Below are 20132 nucleotides of genomic sequence, written 5' to 3' on the forward strand. Positions count from 1 at the left end.
TGTCATATTATCTAAAGTAATTATCAAGATGTTGTATATTCAATCACAGTCGGAAATATACGTTTTGACTACATCTACAGATGTAGTTAGGCCAGCAATAAAACAAACTCAAATATAAAATTAGTATTAAGATAGTATATCTATCGATAGCTGAGCAGTGTATGAATTACGACCTCTCATTCTGGAGGCTCCGGGTTCGAAACTATTTAGTTTAGATAAAGTCATATGGTTGAAAATTTGATCAATTACAGTAAGGTACTAAAACACCAGACGGCATTGATGGTCAAAGAACCCAGATTAATGTAAATATAGAGGCTCGTTTTTGTAGCCAAGACATGACATAATTTTTAAGAAAAGAAAAAGAGTTCACTTTTTTAACTTTATCGATACTTTTTTGTTATTCACAAGCCCATTTTTATGGTGAGGGCATAAGATTGTGAAGGAAATCTAAAATCTTTGGCTGCTCAGCTGAATCCAATACATTAATCTTATGCAAATATATGCATTTTTAACACTAAATAATTATCCCAGAATACTCCATACATATATTGTTATCAATAGGTCGGATGTCGTTACGGCACATAAAAACAAAATTATGATGATTGATAAGCATTTATTAATTTGGCTCATTCGTGTTATGACATATTCTCCATATGACATACTTCATGCCGGAACTTTGGTATGGTCTTTGAGCATAAAAACAGTTAAAAATTGAATTAAATCAGATATGTAACATAGCAAATCATTCCATCATTTATTATGAATCATTATAATATCTCGTGACCCTTTTCTAAACTGTTCATAATTATAATTACTGATCACTTAAGACTACTCCCATAAAAACAATATATTTTGTGAATATTATTTTAAATGTACATATTTTTGGATAGTACTAAAAAAATACATCCATACATCAATCTTTGCCCATTAACTCTAAATATAGCAAACAGGAACTTGTCATAGTGTGAATTTATCATAACGCGAATAAGGGTTTAATTATACTTTCGAGAATCATTCATTAATCATTTAGACACATTTAAAAATAAATACAACTATTTCCTTTAAGCAGTTCCGGAGCTTGTTTCTTTTGTAAGAAGAGCTTCAGAAGAAACATCAAATTTTATATTTTTCTTTTTTGTAGGATGTTTCTGTAAAAAACATACAGAACATCGTTTATATTGTTATGTAGCTAATATTATTTTAACTACACAATCAAAAGGTATTCTATCTTTGTGATACCTTTTCCCTGTTGGTCTTCCTTTTCTCTACTGGTTCTGCATTCTTTGAGCGTTCTTTCTCCAGATCTGTATGCAGGGATGCCAACTCGGCAGTCAGTTCGGCTTGTTCGGTCCTCAGCCGCTCAACTTCCACCAATATCTCGGCTTTGTCTTTCACTGGAATTAACAAGTTTAAAATATTTATATCTCTCAAGTTAACGAATACAAAACAATTCTGCTGTTTTTTGATGACTAACTTTTATTACTAAATTAATAAAATTAAATTTTGAAGGTGGTAGGACCCTTAATGTTTCGACTCCGGCGGCACCACCGCCACACCTATTTCTACCTAATAACAGCAGTGTTAGGCGCTGCTGTGTTCCGGTTTGAAGGGTGTGGTAAGAGAGACATACTTTTCCCAGGCGTTTCAACTTAGTCCGCAGGGGTAGCGGCGCATCTGTGGCCGACCTCAAGTGGGAATATCTAATCATATCTGGGGTTGATTACAGATGTCCATGGGCGGCAGTAGCCACTTACCATCAGATGGACTGTATGCTCGTCTGCTACTCCTATATTATAAAAAGAAAAGTACTTACTTTCGCCATGTCCCAGTATGTTGTATAGCTTTTTATTTCGTGATTTTACAGTTAACAGTTCTTGTTTTAGAGAACTGATCTCCTCCTTTAATTCTGCTATTTCTTTATCCTTTTTTTCCAGTGCATCAGCAAATTTTACCCGTGTTATGGTTTCATCTGACACACTCAGTCGATTTTTGACTCTGTCATTCATTTTGTCTTTTAGTACTGTGTTTTTAGTTATATCCTTCACTCTTTCAAAGAATTGCGTGTCCTTCTCTGGAGGCTTCTGCTCTTTAGGTGATTCAACATGATTGTTGCCTGTAATTTTAAAGAAATCCAAATTCATAAGTAAGTTCAAGTAGTCTATTCTATAGAGTTGACTAAAAAGTGGAAATAGACTACTCTCATATCCATGATGGATGGTATGTAATATAGATTATACTTTATGGTCTTAGGGTCTCTATTAACATCTAATATATTATGATTACCTGTGCAATGTTTATTTCATGTTACAGTTTAGTGCAAATGTAACTTACACTTAGCTTCCTCCCCGTCAACCATATCATTAAACTGATCCAAACTCATAACATTTTTCTTTTTAGGTTTCTTATTTCCAGCACGTGGGGTATCTGGGGCTGTTTTATCAGGCTGTGGTTTTTTCTGCTTATAGACATCTTTTTTCTCCTCATAGTCAAGTTTTGACAGCATGATAGCCTGGAAATTATATTTACAATAATATTATTTTTAAGAAAGTAACTAACAACCTATGTGGTTCCTAAAACTTTGTGCCTGCATAAGATCTAGACCATACTGTAACATGCAGGAATGACGGCAGTATGAGTAATGGGTGATTTACACATTTCGAGCTCATACTGATCCATAGCAAAATTCCTATTCTCAGTTTTAGCTCTATTCTATTATTCATACTCAACGTCGAGCACTTGAGAGTATTGAATCAATGAACAAACTTACAATTAATTTGATGTTTCTTATCACTGCAGTCCATACATGTGTAACAAATATAGAAATATAAACACAAGATATGCAGGACTTTCCCCTTTTCACACAATAATGAAGTAATAATTAATAATACCTGTTGTAGTTCTGACTCGTAGTGGCCATCTACAAGTTCCTCGTCTTTCTGTTTCCACATCTCCCACTGGTCATCGGAGGCAGTATGTCCTTTAGACTTACGTTTCTTTTGTACAGTCATAAACTGGAAGTAATACAAAAGACCTGATGTTATTATTTTTATACATTTTTTTATATTGAATACATAAATAGCAGAGATAGATCCCAACCTCAGGTTGGCCACAGATGCGCTTTCCTTGAGAACTAAACTGGAATAACTCAGAAAAGTATCTCTCCCTTACCACACCCTTCTAATCAGAACATAGCAATGCTTAACATCACTGTTATTAGAAAGAAATAAGTGTGGCTGTGGTTCCGCTAGAGTCGAACCACAGAAGTTACTACTACTTTTAATTTATATTATTATATCACAAGGAATGCAAGGATATCCCCGCAGCTTATGCATGTTGATTTACAAAGTTAAGCAAACATCGGGAAGACAATAAGATGAGTGATCACTAGTGACTCATTCCCCACAGGTTCCAAATGTAATAATGACAATATATAATGATTGTTAAATCTTATTGGAGGCCTTAGGACACTCTAAAAACCAACAACATGCGCAAGCATAACAAGTAACCTGTACTTCCTTCACCCTATCTTTTTAGCAAATTTCTGGAGGCAGCTGGCATTCTCACTTGTGGGGAGATCAGCGTCCATCAATGGACAAAAAGATTACAGTCAAATAAGAAATACACAATTTACAATTTACATACAGGTCGTATTTTTATTCAAGTATAAAAAATAAAAATAACAAATTTAAATATGTGTGTTAAATAATAATTTCAAAACATGTTTAAAGAAAATATTTAGGTAAACAAAAATTATTACTCACTGTTGGCTGAGACTTATTTCCATTATTCTTAGTTTTTTTAGGTGGTTCCACCCTCTTATTTTCGGTGGGTTTATTTTTTTTGGACTTTTCATTGTCGTTGGGAGGGTAATCATCATCCTCAATTTTCAGACCAGCGAAACGAGATTGAACCACGAGAGAGGCCATCCTGATAACATATTAAGATTAACTAAATGTTCTCCACATATCATTTTAAAATAAACAAAGATCTTCATCCCATTTAATCTAACTGTAAAGCTCACGTATCGGTAAACAGGTAATAGTAAATATATCCTAAAGAATAAATTAAATACGCCCTAAAATATATAAAACTAAAGTATCACCTGTTTTTCTTTCAATAAACTTCAAAAATACTATGATTTTGTAGCCTTTTTGTATTTTTTAATAAATAAATGAGAGTATTGTTTGTAAAGGACGTAAAGGTAGTTATGGTAGACACAACACCATAAACAATAGACAACAAAAACTTAACGTTGTGTCTATGAGCGGTGTGGGCAGAAAGGATGGTGTTTTCTCTTGGTGAACCCTTTTTCGCAGTACTAGTAGCAGTAAATTTAATAATATTAACAGCTCAATAGCAAAGTTGGTTATACACTATTGTTGTTATATGCTATTTAAGTCTCATCCACATTATATTGTGTTGCTATGATGTGATAATTAATTCAAATTATGATTGCCACATAATATCAATACCGGGGGGTAAACATCTCCTTAAGAACTACCAGGGAAAAAGGATCCCATGAAGATCGAAACCTTCACCCTCCCTTGCGTGCTTGCTCCCTAACCATAGAGTATTACTATATACAGGCTATCCCCTTAGATAATTAAACCAATTAGTTGGTTTAAATATCTAAGGGTATCCCTAGCCTTCGCAAGAGAATCGAAGCCGTAGTATAGGCAGCAAGCAAGACGGGATTTCGTACCCACGGGCCTCTCATATGCCGCGTCTGCGCAATATGGGAGTAGGGATTATTCGGGTCTCGAGGGTACCCTCTTTGCCCGGGCAAATTCTCAAGGGAGTGAAAACCCCCCGGATTTTTAATATTCTTTCATAGTAATATAATATTCTTTCATAGTAATATTAGAATATAATGAGACAACATTAAAATTATACCAACCTCGCTGTTTAGCGGGGGGTACGGAACTCGGTCAAGTTACCAAGCCGGCAGTCCCCCTCCTGATGGTCGGAGGGAGGGACCGACAGCCGTAGCATAAAAAATCCCTTCATTTACTAGAGATGGGTTGTACTAGGTAAATTTGGGACTAGGTATGCCTGTTCCTAGTATTTAAAAATACGTGATCCAGAAACCTGTTTCACCTAGTCCCATAAAGTCTCATTACTACAATTTGGTGTGGACTAGGTACTTATTCTTGGACTAGGAAGTTAGGTCGTTCATAAAAAAAAAAAAAAAACGGGAAAGGTGTTATAAGTCGGCACGGCGAGCAAAAAAAAACGGGAAACGTGTCACGAGCCGGCGCGACGAGCAAAAAAAAAACGGGAACCGTGTCATGAGCCGGATCGAATATTTATACCTAGTCTACCTAGTAGTAATAAATGCTACCTAGTCCGGTAAACTACCTAATCCGATAAACTACCTAGTCCGATAAACTACCTAGTCCGATAAACTACCTAGTCCAGTAAACTACCTAGTCCCATATACCACCTAGTCCGATATACTACCTAGTCCGATATACCACCTAGTCCGATATACTACCTAGTCCGGTAAACTACCTAATCCAGAAACTACCTAGTCCGAGAAACTACCTAGTCCGGGAAACTACCTAGTCCCTGAACCAGTTCCACCTAGTCCCATAAAATCTCGACACGCGTACAATCTGGTCTTGACTAGGTACTTATTCTTGGACTAGGTACATATAAAAACTTGGACTAGGTCCGACCTAGTCCGGTAAAATACCTAGTCCCTGAACTTGTTCCAGTATATACGCCTCACCTCTATCATTTAGGGCCGTATTAATAGATGGATCTCAATATCAATCTTAAGTTCGTATCAACTGAGTCGCTCTTAAGTTGCGATCAGCGACTTGAGAGCGTCGCTAATTAATAAATGAGTATCAAGTGCGTATCATTTGATACCGGTCTCAAGAGAAGCATCTCATTCGAAACAGTAGAACAGATTAAAAATATTTTTTAAAATGACAGCTATGAATGAATGAGAGTTGAACATTACAATCACGTCATGCAGCGTTTCGGTTCCGCTCCTTTGCTAATGCAATTAAATGTTTAATGTAGTGAAATATCTCATTAAATATATTTATAAAATAAACAAATAGTTTTTAAATTATATATTTAATTAAAAGTAAATGATTTCACGTGCAATATTTTTCGGAAAAAATATTACGAGTTCGATTTCAGATACTGTTACTGTGAACAAAACGCGTCGCGTCATTAGTTTGTTTACTGTTGTTCCATTGTTATTTGTTATGAGTTGGATGTGAAGTGCGAATTATTTAGCTGTATTTACATTAGTTGGACTGTTTTATTATGGAAATGAATAAGAAACCATATTCAGTGAAGTGGAAAAAACGTTTTCATATAATAGTGTAGTGGAGTTTAAAAAAATTGACGGACATTATGTGCAACAGAAGAACTCTGCATGGTATAAAATTGCTAGTGAATATCTCCCACATACCCCGTCAAGTAAGTACTTATCTATTTTTCATGTGTACAAATAACCTTAAACCAAATACCTAATAATAATTCTTTATTTCATGAAGCATTAGTACAATTACAATCTTCTCAGAGTAGTCTTTATTATAATCGTTTATTTTAATTCAGTATCGTCAGCTGCCTAAATTGGGTAAAAAACCTGTAGTATAGGTTAACTTCCATACAGAGCTACTATAATCTTATTAATTTAGAATTAACAGAAACTTTTTTTTTTTTTTTACTGTGACATAATGTAACTCTTTATTGATACATTTTTAATTACTAACATACATTAAATGTTAAATATAAACTAAAAATGGACTTATTTACAAAATATATACAAGAAAATTATACATACAAATGACTTCTATTTGATAAAAATGGCATGATTTTATATTTATGATAATGTTGTAGGATACGAGTAAGCAACGAATGCGTTTGTGGATGACCTAAAGCAACAACAATGTGAATAACATTGTCAAATGGAGGCGGCCCTTCTACCAGTGATGCAGAAATGAATCCAAATGTATCGTAACTGACTCCAGGGCTACTTGTTAGTGCTGATGATGTTATTGATTTCGACACTGTATCAGGTATGTATTTTAAATGTTTTAAAAGTTAGTTGTTATTGAAGTACTGCATCTACATATCTAACTATAGTTAGCTATGCGTTAGTTAAGGTTATACAATAATTAGTAATATTTCAGATTGCATTACTTAATATTCTTTTTTTATTTTAGAAATGACTGTTACGCCCCGCCTGATGATACACAAGAAAAGGAGAAAGTAATAATCAAGCCTAGCACTCCACCGACAGTGAACAGCATCTTTGCATCCCCCTGCCTCAATGTTAGAAAAAAAAAAAGAAAAGCTTTTGATTTTATTAGGTATATAGCTGTTATTTACTTATAATATTATTATTATATTCAATAAAAACAGAGTAAACATAATAGGTATATATTTTAAAACCTATATTTAGTATTATAATTTAGAGTTACATTTTGAGTAATAATAAATCTCCTATTTAATATAAAAGATTATATTATAAGGAATTTCATTTTCTTTTTTTTAGAACTATATTTGGAATTATGAATTAAAGCTACTTTTGCAATAATAGAATTTAATAAGTTTCCTATTTTATATAATTAGGTTATATTATAAAGCATTTCTGGTTTTTCTTTTTCAGGTAAAGCTGAGTAATTTAACATTTAAATCTACTTTGAAAAGGAACTAAAATTTTATAATTGTAATACTAGAAATAGTTCTGTATAATATATTGTTTATAAAATTATATTTGTAGGTTTTTTGACACATACCAGCCTTACCGTACACATTTGGTTACACTTTGTATGTAAATAGCAGTAAATATCATAATTTATCAGTAAATATCATTTATAAGTGCAAAGTAGCATGCAATTGAATAATAAGAGGTACAAAAAAATACATTACAGAAGTATACTCCAAGAGTATAAATATATGAATTACAATTGCAATCTTAATTAAATCAATCAATCCTGGATATCACGTGAGAAAAAATAAAAAATAAAATAATTTCATTACAATTAGTTAATAAAAATTCCATTCAATTAAAAAATACAGCATAAAAATTTAAATCATAATAGCTAAATTATGAAGTTGAATCAAGATATAAATTAACATAAAAATTAGTGATACTGTGAAATAGAAGTGTAAATAGAATCTATACCTTTTTTGAAATTTATTTATAGGCATTTAAAAAGGATTTTGAGCGTCTCTTAAATAAATTTTCGGTAACCGAGAACTAAAGCGATCATCAATATTATCATAATAATTCATGATAATCGTAATAATCTATTTCGTCTAAAATATTTTCAAAATCTATTTCTCGGCGATACGTAAACGTCGACTCAAGTCAAGGTCCGACTACACTCAGCTAATAGCATCTCAGAACGCATCTCAAGAGGCTACTTGAGACGTGAGTTTGATTTATTAATTAGCGAATGCGATGACAGATCTCAAGTGAGAGCGCGTTTAATGTTTGACACTTAAGTTTTGTTTATTAATACGATAACGAACTTAAGATGGCACTTGAGTTAGATCTCAAACTTGAGATCGGTTTATTAATACGGCCCTTAGTCATTCGCACTAGTTGTCAACGTCAACATGTTATTGTCAAATTTATCAACAACACGTCTGTCAGCTGTCTCATTGTTACGCGGGCTTTTCGTTTTTGCTCTATTAAGTTACTTTACCTATTGTTTTTAAAATAAACTATAAAAAATGAAATTAGTTTGTCAGATAGAAGTTATTAATAGACTACATTTTAATATATTAAATGAAAGACCCAAAGGAAAATATTTAAAATCCACTTTGGCTTTGGGTAAAGAACCAAAAAATGAATCGGAATATTTTTTGTTGCATTTTTCGTCTGTAAATAAAACTGGAATCAAATACAGAATCAAGTGCTTAAAGCAAGTGTTTGTAAAATGTTTAAGCGAAGGCAAAGCTACCCTTCGTTTTGAAGATCCACCACACGACTTGTGTATCAAAAGTGAAGTGCTGCAATTGAAATGTTTTATGAAGTTGTTAAAATCCTGTATAACAAATGACACTAAGGATCTAAAGATTTCGGATTTATGTAATATAAGTGTAACAGTTAAGGACAATGCACCAACAAAGTTAACTATTCATGATAGATCAGAATTCCCAAGCAAAGGTCTTCCACGAACACTAGAGCAACTTTACTTAGCTGGTCTAAAATTGTGCAACTTTCGAAGAGATATCTTGGCTCTCCGACATCTAGTAGTTTTGGACTTAAGCAATAATGAAATTGAGAAAATACCTCCAGAGTTTGGTGAGTGTCTAAGAAATTATTCACTGCTATTGTTATTAACATTCGTGCCTTTGTACATACGAATTTATTATGTGTTTTTCTTTTTCTTCTTGAATCTATATTGTGTGTGCATAAATAATAAATGAATATCTACCATTTGACCTATGTTGAATTTATTGACAGGAAGGATGCCTAATTTACGAGAATTATATATCCAGAACAATCAATTAGGTAGCAAAGCCGATATAGATTGGAAATGGCTGCTAGGACCCCAGGTGAATATTAAAAATTATTTCTCTATACAATTAAACTAGCAAACGAGCATACAATCTACTTGTCTTCACTGTTATACATAAACACCTGTGTATAGGACAGGGATTCTAATTGAAACTGATCACAGAGGTATAGCCACTTCCAAATCCTAAAATTCATCAATCTTACATATAAATGAGAACTGCTTCACGCTACATAAAGGTATAGTAGTTGTACCCCCTTGCTAGCAATATACTGGTACTATTTCACTATTCTAACTTTTAATCATTTATATTTACTATTTACATGATTGTTTAACCATATAAGTAGTAGTAGTAATCTATAAATTACTAGCCGACCCGGCAAACATTTTGTTGCCATATAAATAAAAAAATTAACCCTTATTACTTAAGGGTATGAAAAATAGATAATAGCCGATTCTCAGACCTACTGAATATGCATATAAAATTTGGTGAAAATCGGGAAAGCCGTTTCAGTGGAGTATGGTAACTAACATTGTGACACGAGTATTTTGTATATAAGATAATCTGAGGATTTATAGTAAAGGAACCCACTTTGAGGATGATAATATTATATTATTATTTTTTCAGATAACCAAAACCCTTAAGCTGTTGGATTTAAGTGGAAATAAATTGAAATGTTTGCCAAAAGGAATTTGGAAGCTACAAAACTTAGTCACACTTAAGTTGGATAACAATGATATGTGCAAGCTTCCAGCTACTCTAGGCCGCATCAACACTTTAAGGTAATAATTTCTGTTCTAAAAGAATCAGTTTTGTAAAATCAGTATTAAGTTTTTATGTGACAAAGTTTTGGGATGGTCACTTCGATAGAATGAAAAAAAAACTTTATCAATTACAATTTAAAACAATTACAATAGCAATTCTTATGCATAGACTGCAAAATAATGTTCCTTAAAAAATAACTGAACATACCTTCCCTCACATTTTTAAGACAAAAATGTTTACTTCATACAAATAAGTAAACCTTACTCAATTGGTGTTGATGTCAATAATAACACAGTAATTATGTATTTCCAGATACCTCACTATTTCAAAAAACCATCTAGATACTCTACCATGCAGTTTGATGCAGTGTCGCTTAGAGCACATTGATTTGTCATGTAATGATTTCCAAAAAGAAGCATCAACATCACAGTGGAGTACATATAAACCTTGGGAATTTTATATTAACAGCTTAGTGCATTTAGCTTCAAAAGTTGTTCTAAGGCATAAAATTTACTATGCGCCCAATCTCATACCATGGACGTTAGTAGAATTCTTAGATAATGCCAATATGTGTGTATGTAGAAAACCAGTAGTAAATGATAAGTTTTACAAAGTGAAAAACTATGAACTAAAAGATTACTTCAGTGTTGCAGTTTTTGATAATACTAGGAGCAGTGCTGTTGGATTTGAATGTTTTTTCTGTTCACCAAAGTGTTTTAGCAAGTAATTATTTATTATTTTATCAGTATTGTTATTTAAGAATTAACTGTCTTATAATTTTAGATAATCATTGCGAAATTAAAATGTATGTATGCGAATGTTGTATTTTATTCATGTGATACATAAAATAAGAAGCCACACAAAGTAAGGAAGGTTATTTTAAATAATAAATCTAGAAATGTTGGTAATCATATAAAATTTATTACATCTGTATGTGTATATCTAAATAAAACAATGAATACATATTTACAACATAAAACAACCTTAGGCAAAATGTGATCTGTAAGAGCTAGTTTAATAATAAAGCTTATTTTTTTAAATATATTAGAAATGAAACATAGTTACAATAATTCATTTGCTCCATGTGAATGTTAAATGCAAATACAATCGCCATGATATAAAAATACATTTTAAGATAGTGGTGTTGAAAAAGTCGCAATTTTTGGATTTCTCAGATCTAACTTCATTTCACATCTTCAATAATATCTGTAGTATCATTAATTAAAGCCATCCAGTTTCCATTGCACTTCTGGAATTACTGGTGCTATACAAATGTGTGGATCTGGAAAAAAGAAATGTATTTAACAATGAAATCAGAATGTTTCATAGTAAGTTTAGTTCAGAACTTTAATAATGTAATCCTGATATGTTCAGATCAGTTCAATGGTCATAGATAATATCAAGATTAAAAGTCACTGTTTTCAACCTACTTTAGGTTAAAGCTACACCTATTAATAGCCATAGTTGTAGTATAATTATAAATTGAAATGAAATGAAATGAAATATTTTTATTTGCGGTAATCGTGGTACAATAAGATGTTCACAATAGTTGCTAGAATCTCACAATCAGCCATGTCATGGCATGCAAATTGTTATGGCAAGTTATATCTAAGTAACATTGATTATTTCTAATGTAAGTATGTATTGTTAATGAATATAATGAAATTGTATCTACTTAATCAATAAAATAATAACATGTCCCTCTAAAATTTAACAAAACAAAAACATCTAATAATAACATAAATCAAAAAATAATAATATAATATCAAAAAATAATAATATTAGGAGGTAATAATTAGCATAAACATTACCTAATGCAGCTACGCCTTGAGGTATTATGCTTTGTCCTTCAGGTGCATTTTCTGCTGCAATTCTTGCATTTGTCGCCTCTAATACCAGGTTATTATTCCAAATCTCCTTGAAATTGTCCTTCATGTCCTTGAGCAACCTCTCCAAGTTTATCTAAAAATGATGATTATAATTAAGCATTATAAATATTGGAGTTAATCACTCAATTAAAATGAATATTTTTTTCTGATATAAATATAATGAAATATGCCAAAGAACTGTATACTTTTCGAAGTATTTAAAAACCATATAATGGCAATGTTACAAATTAAAATGTAAATACATAAGTGATTTAAAAAAAATCCTATACCTGCAACGTCAAGGCCTCATTATCTTTGCCCACGGAACTCAATGCAATATTGATTTCTTTGACTGGCAATCTTAGTTCATTTGAGGAAGTAACCAAGCTGTGTAGAGCCATAACTAAGGCGGTGTCTTCATATTGCGAACCCTCCTTAAGTGATGCTACTTTACGCTCATGTTTTCTCCTATTTTTACTGGATCGGAATGACCGTCTGGAAAATAGATTGCGATATTAAAATCTACAAAACTCAAAACATATAGTATAGTCAGCGCCAAACTGCTAGTATGCTCTGAAGTTGTTGCGAGCAAGTGTAGTCATACAATTTGCTATGGCGACGCGATTCATTTCTATAGTCAGAGCGGACTAGCAGTTTTACGCAGACTATACAATATCAAGTTCAAAATTAGTCAGAACATCATTTTTAGAGTTTTATACGTAGAATTGTATTGCTTGATGACAATGAAGTTCCTTATAGCAAAATTCATATTACAACCGAAAGATAGTTGTCTATATGAAATTCTAAATGCTAACTTAAAAACAGACATTTGCTGATGATATTTAAAATGCAGATTCTTCAAATAGCATCTGCATTACCGTACGAATTTGTTGTCAAATGTTTCCCATAGCCTTTTTTTTATATTATTTGGAAATTTAAACTTACGTTGAACCTGACGATGCAACGGTACTCCCACTGTCGGAATACAAATCACTGTCCTTATTTGCATAAGTCTGATCATAACAATCAACTGGCCTTTTATTTTTATTTTCTCTTACAACAATCAGCCGATCCTTATATTTAATGAAGTTGGAATGATTTGTGTGTATTAAATCTTGCATATTTTCGTATTCATCCATTATAGCTGGTATTAATTGTTTTTCTGTAACAATGGAATGAAGATTCATTAAAAAAAACTATTTGAACACCGTTTTACTATAGTAATTAGCTGATAAACAAAAAATGCTACATTGTATATGGTTCAATTTGTATGTTTATTATTATGAGAAAATGTATATTAAAAATATATGTAACATGTCAATATGATATATTATTTAAGCAAAGCTAGTACCTTTTAAATCATCTTTGTTATGTCTTGCACACAATCGCAGGGCGCTTTTATATTGACCACTTTCAATAGCATATGTTATTGCCTTTTCAGGATCATCACAAAACATTTCTAAAATCGTTAGAGCTTCTTTCTTCCGTTTCTCTTCATTTAAACCTTCCACCAGGCTACTAAACATAAAAAACAGAACATGTTGAACAAGGTAGATATCCATGATATGTAAAAAAAATATAAAATTTTAGTGAAGAAAATTTGTTTTTAACAGTTTACAGTAATATATACTAACTTGCACAATTCTATTAATTCTTCCTTTGGTTTGCCTGAAGCCAGTTTTATTGCTAGCTCCCATTCCAGAGCATCTTTGTAACATTCAATTGCTTTATCATAACTATTAGCTCTTTCAAACACAATCCCTGCCTCAACATACTGTTTCTTCAGCTTTAGATACGATCCAAAGTCATCTGAGATTTGTTTGTAAATATCTTCGTTTGTGGAGAATAATGCTAGTGCTTCTCTGTACAGGCTGTGGTATTTTACAAAAGTTTTCAACTCCCCATACCTTTCACTACCACAATTCACAAGACACTGAACAGCTTTATCAAATCGTTTTAAGTGTTTGTTAATTGTAAATTGTTTATAATTTTCTTCCATTTCATTCAATTCATTGAGCATTTGTATATACTCCTTGGGATCTTTCTGTGATTTATTAGCAACCATTAAAACAACTTCGAAATCATACATTCCAAGAGCTACATCGAACAATTTATCAACATCGACCATATAAAGCAAATACTTTAAAGCTTCATCTGATGTTATGGGATGTTTTTTCCCCTCAGACTCTTCAAGTTTTAATTGTTTTATAAACGATAGTGCCTTTTCCAAGTCTGCAATGGTTTTTCTTTTTACTAAAGTTGTCAATAATGGTAACAATTTATTATAAACATCTTTTCTTAATTCTGTTTCAAATGCATCACATATAAGTTTTACCTTAGCCTTAGTATGAACAGTTAAGTCTTTTCTTTCCACATAACTACTGAAATACATGGTCTTGGTTACATCAATATCTTCCAAATCTGATAAGAATAGACTTAACCATGAATTATTCTTTATAGATGCAATGAAAACGTGAATGTTTTCCATAAATAACTCAGGATTATGGTCATAGATTAGATTTAAATTGATCCTCTGTTTCCTCATTAAATCAAATGCTTCATGATATTTCAACGAATCCAAATAATTCCCAATAATATTAAGTGATAATGGTCGGGGTTGTATTGTTTCTAAATTTCCTCTAGGCAACTGAAAGACGGTTCTTGTATCATTGGGCACTGCTATAACTAATTTAGCACCCCTTTCAATTTTTCTTTTGTAAATATCAACCGATTCTGTTTTTTCATGTTCTGAAATTGCTTTCAATCCTGCCTTTGTTAAATCAGTACATAAAAGTAAATGTTTCAGAGTTGTTACAAGAAGAAAATTGGTATGAATAAAGTAGGAACTCACATTATTCATGACCATTGTTCCATTTATGTACATTACCCCCTTGTGTGAGAGTCCAAGGAAATATAAATCAGTATCTATGGATAAAACATCAAATTTCATACATGAAACAGGAAATGAAGTATCTTCAGGACTTATTGATTCATTTAAAGTATACTCTATTATTTCACCAGTACATAATTGTAAGAACAAAACTGATGCATTTGTCGGGTGAGGACAAATTTTAGTTACCGCTGATGGCAACAATTCACTGTGCCTCTTCATAATCTTATCGTCTGATATATCAAATATAGTTAAATTATGATAATTATTGCCGTCAATCATAATACATGCTATTGTCTCAGAATTAACCCAATACCAATTGTAAGTTTGAAATGGAAAATTACATGTATCTAATGTTATACTTCTGTGCTTTTCAAATTGTAGTGGATTTTTCTGAACTTCTTTGAAGAATATAAGCTCTTTAGATGTGCATACAAAAAATGTGTTAGGATCAAGACCATCTGTTTTTATAGACGGTGCAAAATGAATTGATTGAATGAAATCATGTAAATCAATCTCAGTGCTTGCCATAGGGGGTGGTACAACTGTTTGTCTAAAACCAGTGGCCAGAATTTTCTTGCCATCTATAACTGTCACTATGGCATCATCATCACTGCCTTTCCCATTGCTGTGATCAATATTCCATATCCATGTGTAGGAATACTGTTGACCATTATTTAAAACAACATGTAATTTCTTATTATTGGCCACATCAAACATATTATCCCACATGAGTTTCTTAACATTGTGACTACTGTTGAATTCCAATGTTTGTTTTAGATACCAGTGATAATTACTAGAAGTAAATAACAAAATTTTCTGTGAATTTGTCTCTAAATCTTTGCATAGTAAAGTCAAAATCTCTGAGTCGGAACTCCATGTCATATCTTCAACTGTTGTTGTTTCATTGACTGGAATTAGAAATTCTCCATGTTTTAAACCATTTTTCTCAAAAAAGGAGACAGTGTACTTGTTAGTCAATTTTTGTGTAGTTGCAATCAAGTTTCCACTAGGTCGCCATGATAAGTGCTGTTCAATACCCTGTTGTTTTTCACTTGTATATTGTAAAAGTCCCTCTCTATCAAATATTTTAAATGATCTTACACCATCTCCTACAAAGCCAACAGCAAATAGATTTCCATCACCTCTCCATGTTATAGATACAGATTTTTGATTTTCAATTTCTGGATCTGGAAAATATTATACATATATATATTTTTTTATATTTGTTTTTTTAAATTACTCTTATAATTATTTCCCAATTAGATTTATTTAACAGACACAAGTATAACTCACCAACATCAATTTCCTCCTTCAATTTAGCAGCTTGTTTACCCTCAGAGCCATGGAACTGTGTTTCTTTTTTGCCCCATCCTACAGTTATAAACTGTTTATCCCCAAATTCTTTGTCCAACAAGTTGCATTCATGAATTGCATCAAACATTGCCGACATTACAATTACTTGCATGTCTTTGGTGACCAACACAAGAAGTTCTTGATCAGGACTCCATTCCATAGCCTGTAAGGACAAAACTAGGTTGAATTAATTAAAATATTATCTTCTTAGCTTTACACTAAGTTCCTTTGTTTTATACTGGAAAATATTAAGCAATAACATCATGTGGGATAGTTCATTAGTTAACAAAAATTTGACAGGCTTTATACTTAGAGGAGCATTAAAACGCTTTTGTCAGGATATGTAATAAAAAAGATACTTTTTGTACTGAATGGCCCAAATAATTAAAAAGGTAAATAACAACAAAATATCTCAATGACATTGAACTAATTTATTGGTTGTTATAGTTGTTTGACCATACTGACAACAACTAGGGATTCCAGATCATATTCAGTACAAGTACTCACCAATAATCCATTTTGGCAAACTCCTGCTAGGTCGCAAGAGTTTCCTGAATCATCGATAGTAAATAATTCTCCATTTGTAAGACCAATACTGACGCAGTTCGGCAGTGTCAAAAACGTAATGTTAACAGCACTATTTTCCGGAGATGAAAGCTTAGATAGGTCCTTAGACCATTTGATTTCTCCATTTTCATCAAAATTGCGCACGACTAGGTTATGTGTGCATACATATAATTCGCCGGATGATGTATCTTCATGGTGACCGTAACAACTTACGAATTCAGTGGAGTCAATATCAAACTTTTGAGTAGAAACGTGCCAAATATCTAGATTTCTCATTTTTTAGAATTCACTTACTACAGCATGTGCACAATATTTTGTTTGCTTGTTAGTTGTTACATTGAATTTGAATATTGACATTTGACACTTGAGTGAGTCAGTGACGTTGACGTCACTTTATCAGTTTTGTCACTGTCATTGTCGACCGGTGCTTACATCCAGGTTACCGTTACGAACGAAACTAGGTATCTACAAGACCTACATTCGTTCCCGACTCACCTACGCGACGCCGGCATGGTACGCGTTGGTCTCTAGGTCGAACCGGCAGCGTCTCCAGGCGCAGCAGAACCTGGCCTTGCGAGCGATCGTGGGGGCTGGTCGCTACGTCAGGAACGACGTGTTGGAGCGCGACCTAAAAATTCAGTCTGTGGAGGAGTTTGTGGTCCGCCTCGCTCGCTCGATGTACGAGCGGGCTGAGGCCGGACCACACTCCCACCTAAAGGGGTTCGCGCCCCTTCACGATCGACCACCTGAGGGGCGGCCGCTCCCGCGGGAGCTCCCGGGGTTGGTTCCTCCCTCCGACCATCAGGAGGGGGACTGCCAGCTTGGTAACTTGACCGAGTCCCGTACCCCCCGCTAAACAGCGGGGTTGGTATAATTTTAATGTTGTCTCATTATATTATAATATTATTTAATAATATTATATTATTATGAAAGAATATTAAAAAATCCGGGGAGTATTCACTCCCTTGAGAATTTGCCCGGGCAAAGAGGGTACCCTCGAGACCCGAATAATCCCTACCCACCCCCATATTGCAAACGCAGACGCGGCATATGAGAGGCCGGTGGGTACGAAGTCCCGTCTTGTTGTTGTCATTTTCTTGCTGACAGACCCAAAGAGCAAAGAGTATAGTTTTTTTAATACGCTTTTTTAAATGGTGTTTTACGGCCTTGGCACAAAGAGTATAGTAACCAATGACAAAGTAAATACGAGCAGTTTTTTTCCATATAATTTTATTATGTTTTGTTTCATGAATGTACAAATATAAATTAATGTTAAATCTGTGTATGATTACTTATCACTATTTAATAGGAATATTGATAGAAATAACACAATTGGGTACTTGACAGTTATAACAATAAAATATGAAATATATCCAATATGATAGCTTATAAGTAAACATAAATTATGCAGTATTTAGTTTAATTTTTAATACGTTCTAAGTATTTTAATTTTTTAAAAGAAATTTTCGATTTTTTGTCTGTGGATTTTAAATCCCAAAACGGCGACAGTGCTGCCTTAAATGTCAGGTGACGTCACTACATGCATAATAAACAAGACAAATAAAAATGATATCGTTTGCTGTTAGAGTTGGTTGAATTTATGTTGTGAACCGAAATGAATCCACAGTATATTAAAGCTGATAGCGTGAATCTGCTTAAGGAAGATATACAATGCAATAAATAAAAATGAATACAAAAACTTCCGTGAAATAACCTATGGAAATCACAAATAACGTAAGTAAAATATTCTTTATATTTACATTTAATCATTTCGGACAGTTAAAACATTTCTTAACCGATTTCCGATAGAAGAAAGGTTGTCTTTAAGTGATTATCAAGCGTTTTAAACTATACTTATATTCTTATGTGAACTGCTCTAAGGTTATTTATTGGTTATATTTATATTTTCAGATCTTCGCGACACTCGTATAGTAACGACGCTATAGGGTATGTGCAGTTTAAGAGGCAGGCAAGTTTGTATTTCATGAAAAGTAAAAGTTCTCCTGAATACAAGGTACATCAAAAGTCATGCTCAGTGTCCATGACTGTATATGAAAAACAAAGTATTATTAAAGGTGATGACTGTCCTGCCTCCCAAGGATGCAGCAAACATGCAGTAGCATTTTAATGTGGAGTCATAGAAAGTGAGGAACCAAAAGTTTCAAAGGTGGTCAGCACTCTGAAGTACATAAAGTAAAGGAAATGGGAAATAGTAGTTCTTTACTTGAGTAACAAGATGAAGGAAGGAAAAAGACCATACAGTTGCTGTTATTGCACTACAGATTTCTCAAAATGACAATGATAAAAATTATATATCTAGTTGTTACAGAAAATAATTTTAAAAATGAAGAAAGTACACACTCAAGCAGCACAAAAATTCAGCTTAGCAAGAGCTTCAATATACAAGAAACATCGATATACTACTAAGAAAATAACAGCTTCAAAATGCTTTGAGGTTATCTGTAGTAAATATTGTAAATGTAACATATAATGGTAAATATATACAAAAGTTCTATGGTGTGTACTCAATAATAGACCCATATAAACCTAACAAACAAAGCAGTCGGTTAATAAAAGATTAAAATTAGCAAATCATGTATTTTTAATTATACAGTCCTGTAAGTTAATCTGTGCACAAGTAATAATAACTCAGTCATCGAAATAGTTTGTTTCTTATTAATTACAGAATGAGGCCTTAAAATAGAGAATTCTCGTAGACGTCTTTTAATTCATTTATTCTATTCTTAACTAATACTATTCTAACTCTATTCTTATTGTAGACATCTTTATAATATATGAAATATATGAATACTTTAACATGCTGTTTTGTTCTGATTACATCCGGGTTTGATGATTTAGAGTATAAGAATCACTCCTTATTCTTTTTTCTCATTAATACTTCTATTATATGTTTGAATCCTCTGTCTGCAAGTTCTTTTAACGTTTATAAGATTTCGGTTTAGGAACGTGTATAAGCAAATTTGTTAGGATATTTAGCGATCGTACTTGTACATATCGTCACTGCACACGTCTTATAACTTGTCATTTATTTCAATTTTAGTTATAAAAGCTAAATAACTCCCTATTTTCTTCCGAGCGTTGTTTGTTTACAGTATAATGACGTTTCGCCACAAAATGACACTTGACCGCCTGATTTAACGCGACGTTCCGTTCACCGTTAAGAAACTTTG

The 20132-nt window shown here is 32.7% G+C and overlaps 3 protein-coding genes and 2 long non-coding RNA genes across 6 annotated transcripts; 3 read left to right on the top strand and 2 right to left on the bottom strand.

Annotated features, from left to right (window-relative positions):
• Nucleotides 1–593: 593 nt before the first annotated feature.
• On the bottom strand, nucleotides 594–4259 carry LOC140749228 (G kinase-anchoring protein 1). The gene is made up of 7 exons (XM_073082276.1): nucleotides 4103–4259; nucleotides 3762–3927; nucleotides 2889–3011; nucleotides 2332–2509; nucleotides 1814–2113; nucleotides 1240–1394; nucleotides 594–1148 (listed from the first exon to the last, which is right to left on the bottom strand). The coding sequence occupies exons 2-7, from the start codon at nucleotides 3924–3926 to the stop codon at nucleotides 1062–1064; spliced, it is 1008 nt and encodes a 335-aa protein (XP_072938377.1). The 5' UTR covers nucleotide 3927; nucleotides 4103–4259; the 3' UTR covers nucleotides 594–1061.
• A 1767-nt stretch (nucleotides 4260–6026) lies between these two features.
• On the top strand, nucleotides 6027–7738 carry LOC140749231 (uncharacterized). Of its 2 annotated transcripts, XR_012103037.1 has the most exons (4): nucleotides 6027–6438; nucleotides 6862–7040; nucleotides 7188–7334; nucleotides 7634–7738. It is a non-coding gene; the product is annotated as an uncharacterized LOC140749231 (long non-coding RNA). The 2 variants fall into 2 exon arrangements; XR_012103036.1 differs by having other exon boundaries at nucleotides 6027–7040.
• An 830-nt stretch (nucleotides 7739–8568) lies between these two features.
• Nucleotides 8569–11078, top strand: LOC140749226 (leucine-rich repeat protein 1). The gene is made up of 4 exons (XM_073082274.1): nucleotides 8569–9280; nucleotides 9443–9534; nucleotides 10123–10277; nucleotides 10573–11078. The coding sequence occupies exons 1-4, from the start codon at nucleotides 8707–8709 to the stop codon at nucleotides 10985–10987; spliced, it is 1236 nt and encodes a 411-aa protein (XP_072938375.1). The 5' UTR covers nucleotides 8569–8706; the 3' UTR covers nucleotides 10988–11078.
• An 81-nt stretch (nucleotides 11079–11159) lies between these two features.
• Elp1 (elongator complex protein 1) lies at nucleotides 11160–17263 on the bottom strand. The gene is made up of 8 exons (XM_073082269.1): nucleotides 16882–17263; nucleotides 16315–16537; nucleotides 13763–16208; nucleotides 13480–13646; nucleotides 13074–13290; nucleotides 12419–12623; nucleotides 12072–12222; nucleotides 11160–11542 (listed from the first exon to the last, which is right to left on the bottom strand). The coding sequence occupies exons 1-8, from the start codon at nucleotides 17215–17217 to the stop codon at nucleotides 11478–11480; spliced, it is 3810 nt and encodes a 1269-aa protein (XP_072938370.1). The 5' UTR covers nucleotides 17218–17263; the 3' UTR covers nucleotides 11160–11477.
• Nucleotides 17264–18427: 1164 nt separating this feature from the next.
• On the top strand, nucleotides 18428–19533 carry LOC140749151 (uncharacterized). Its single transcript, XR_012103031.1, has 2 exons — nucleotides 18428–18675; nucleotides 18853–19533. It is a non-coding gene; the product is annotated as an uncharacterized LOC140749151 (long non-coding RNA).
• Nucleotides 19534–20132: the final 599 nt, after the last annotated feature.

This window comes from Epargyreus clarus, unplaced genomic scaffold (genome assembly GCF_041222505.1).
Source record: "Epargyreus clarus isolate Ecla_fem2 unplaced genomic scaffold, WU_Ecla_fem_2.2 ptg000017l, whole genome shotgun sequence".
In the NCBI taxonomy this organism is placed as follows: Eukaryota; Metazoa; Arthropoda; class Insecta; order Lepidoptera; family Hesperiidae; genus Epargyreus; species Epargyreus clarus.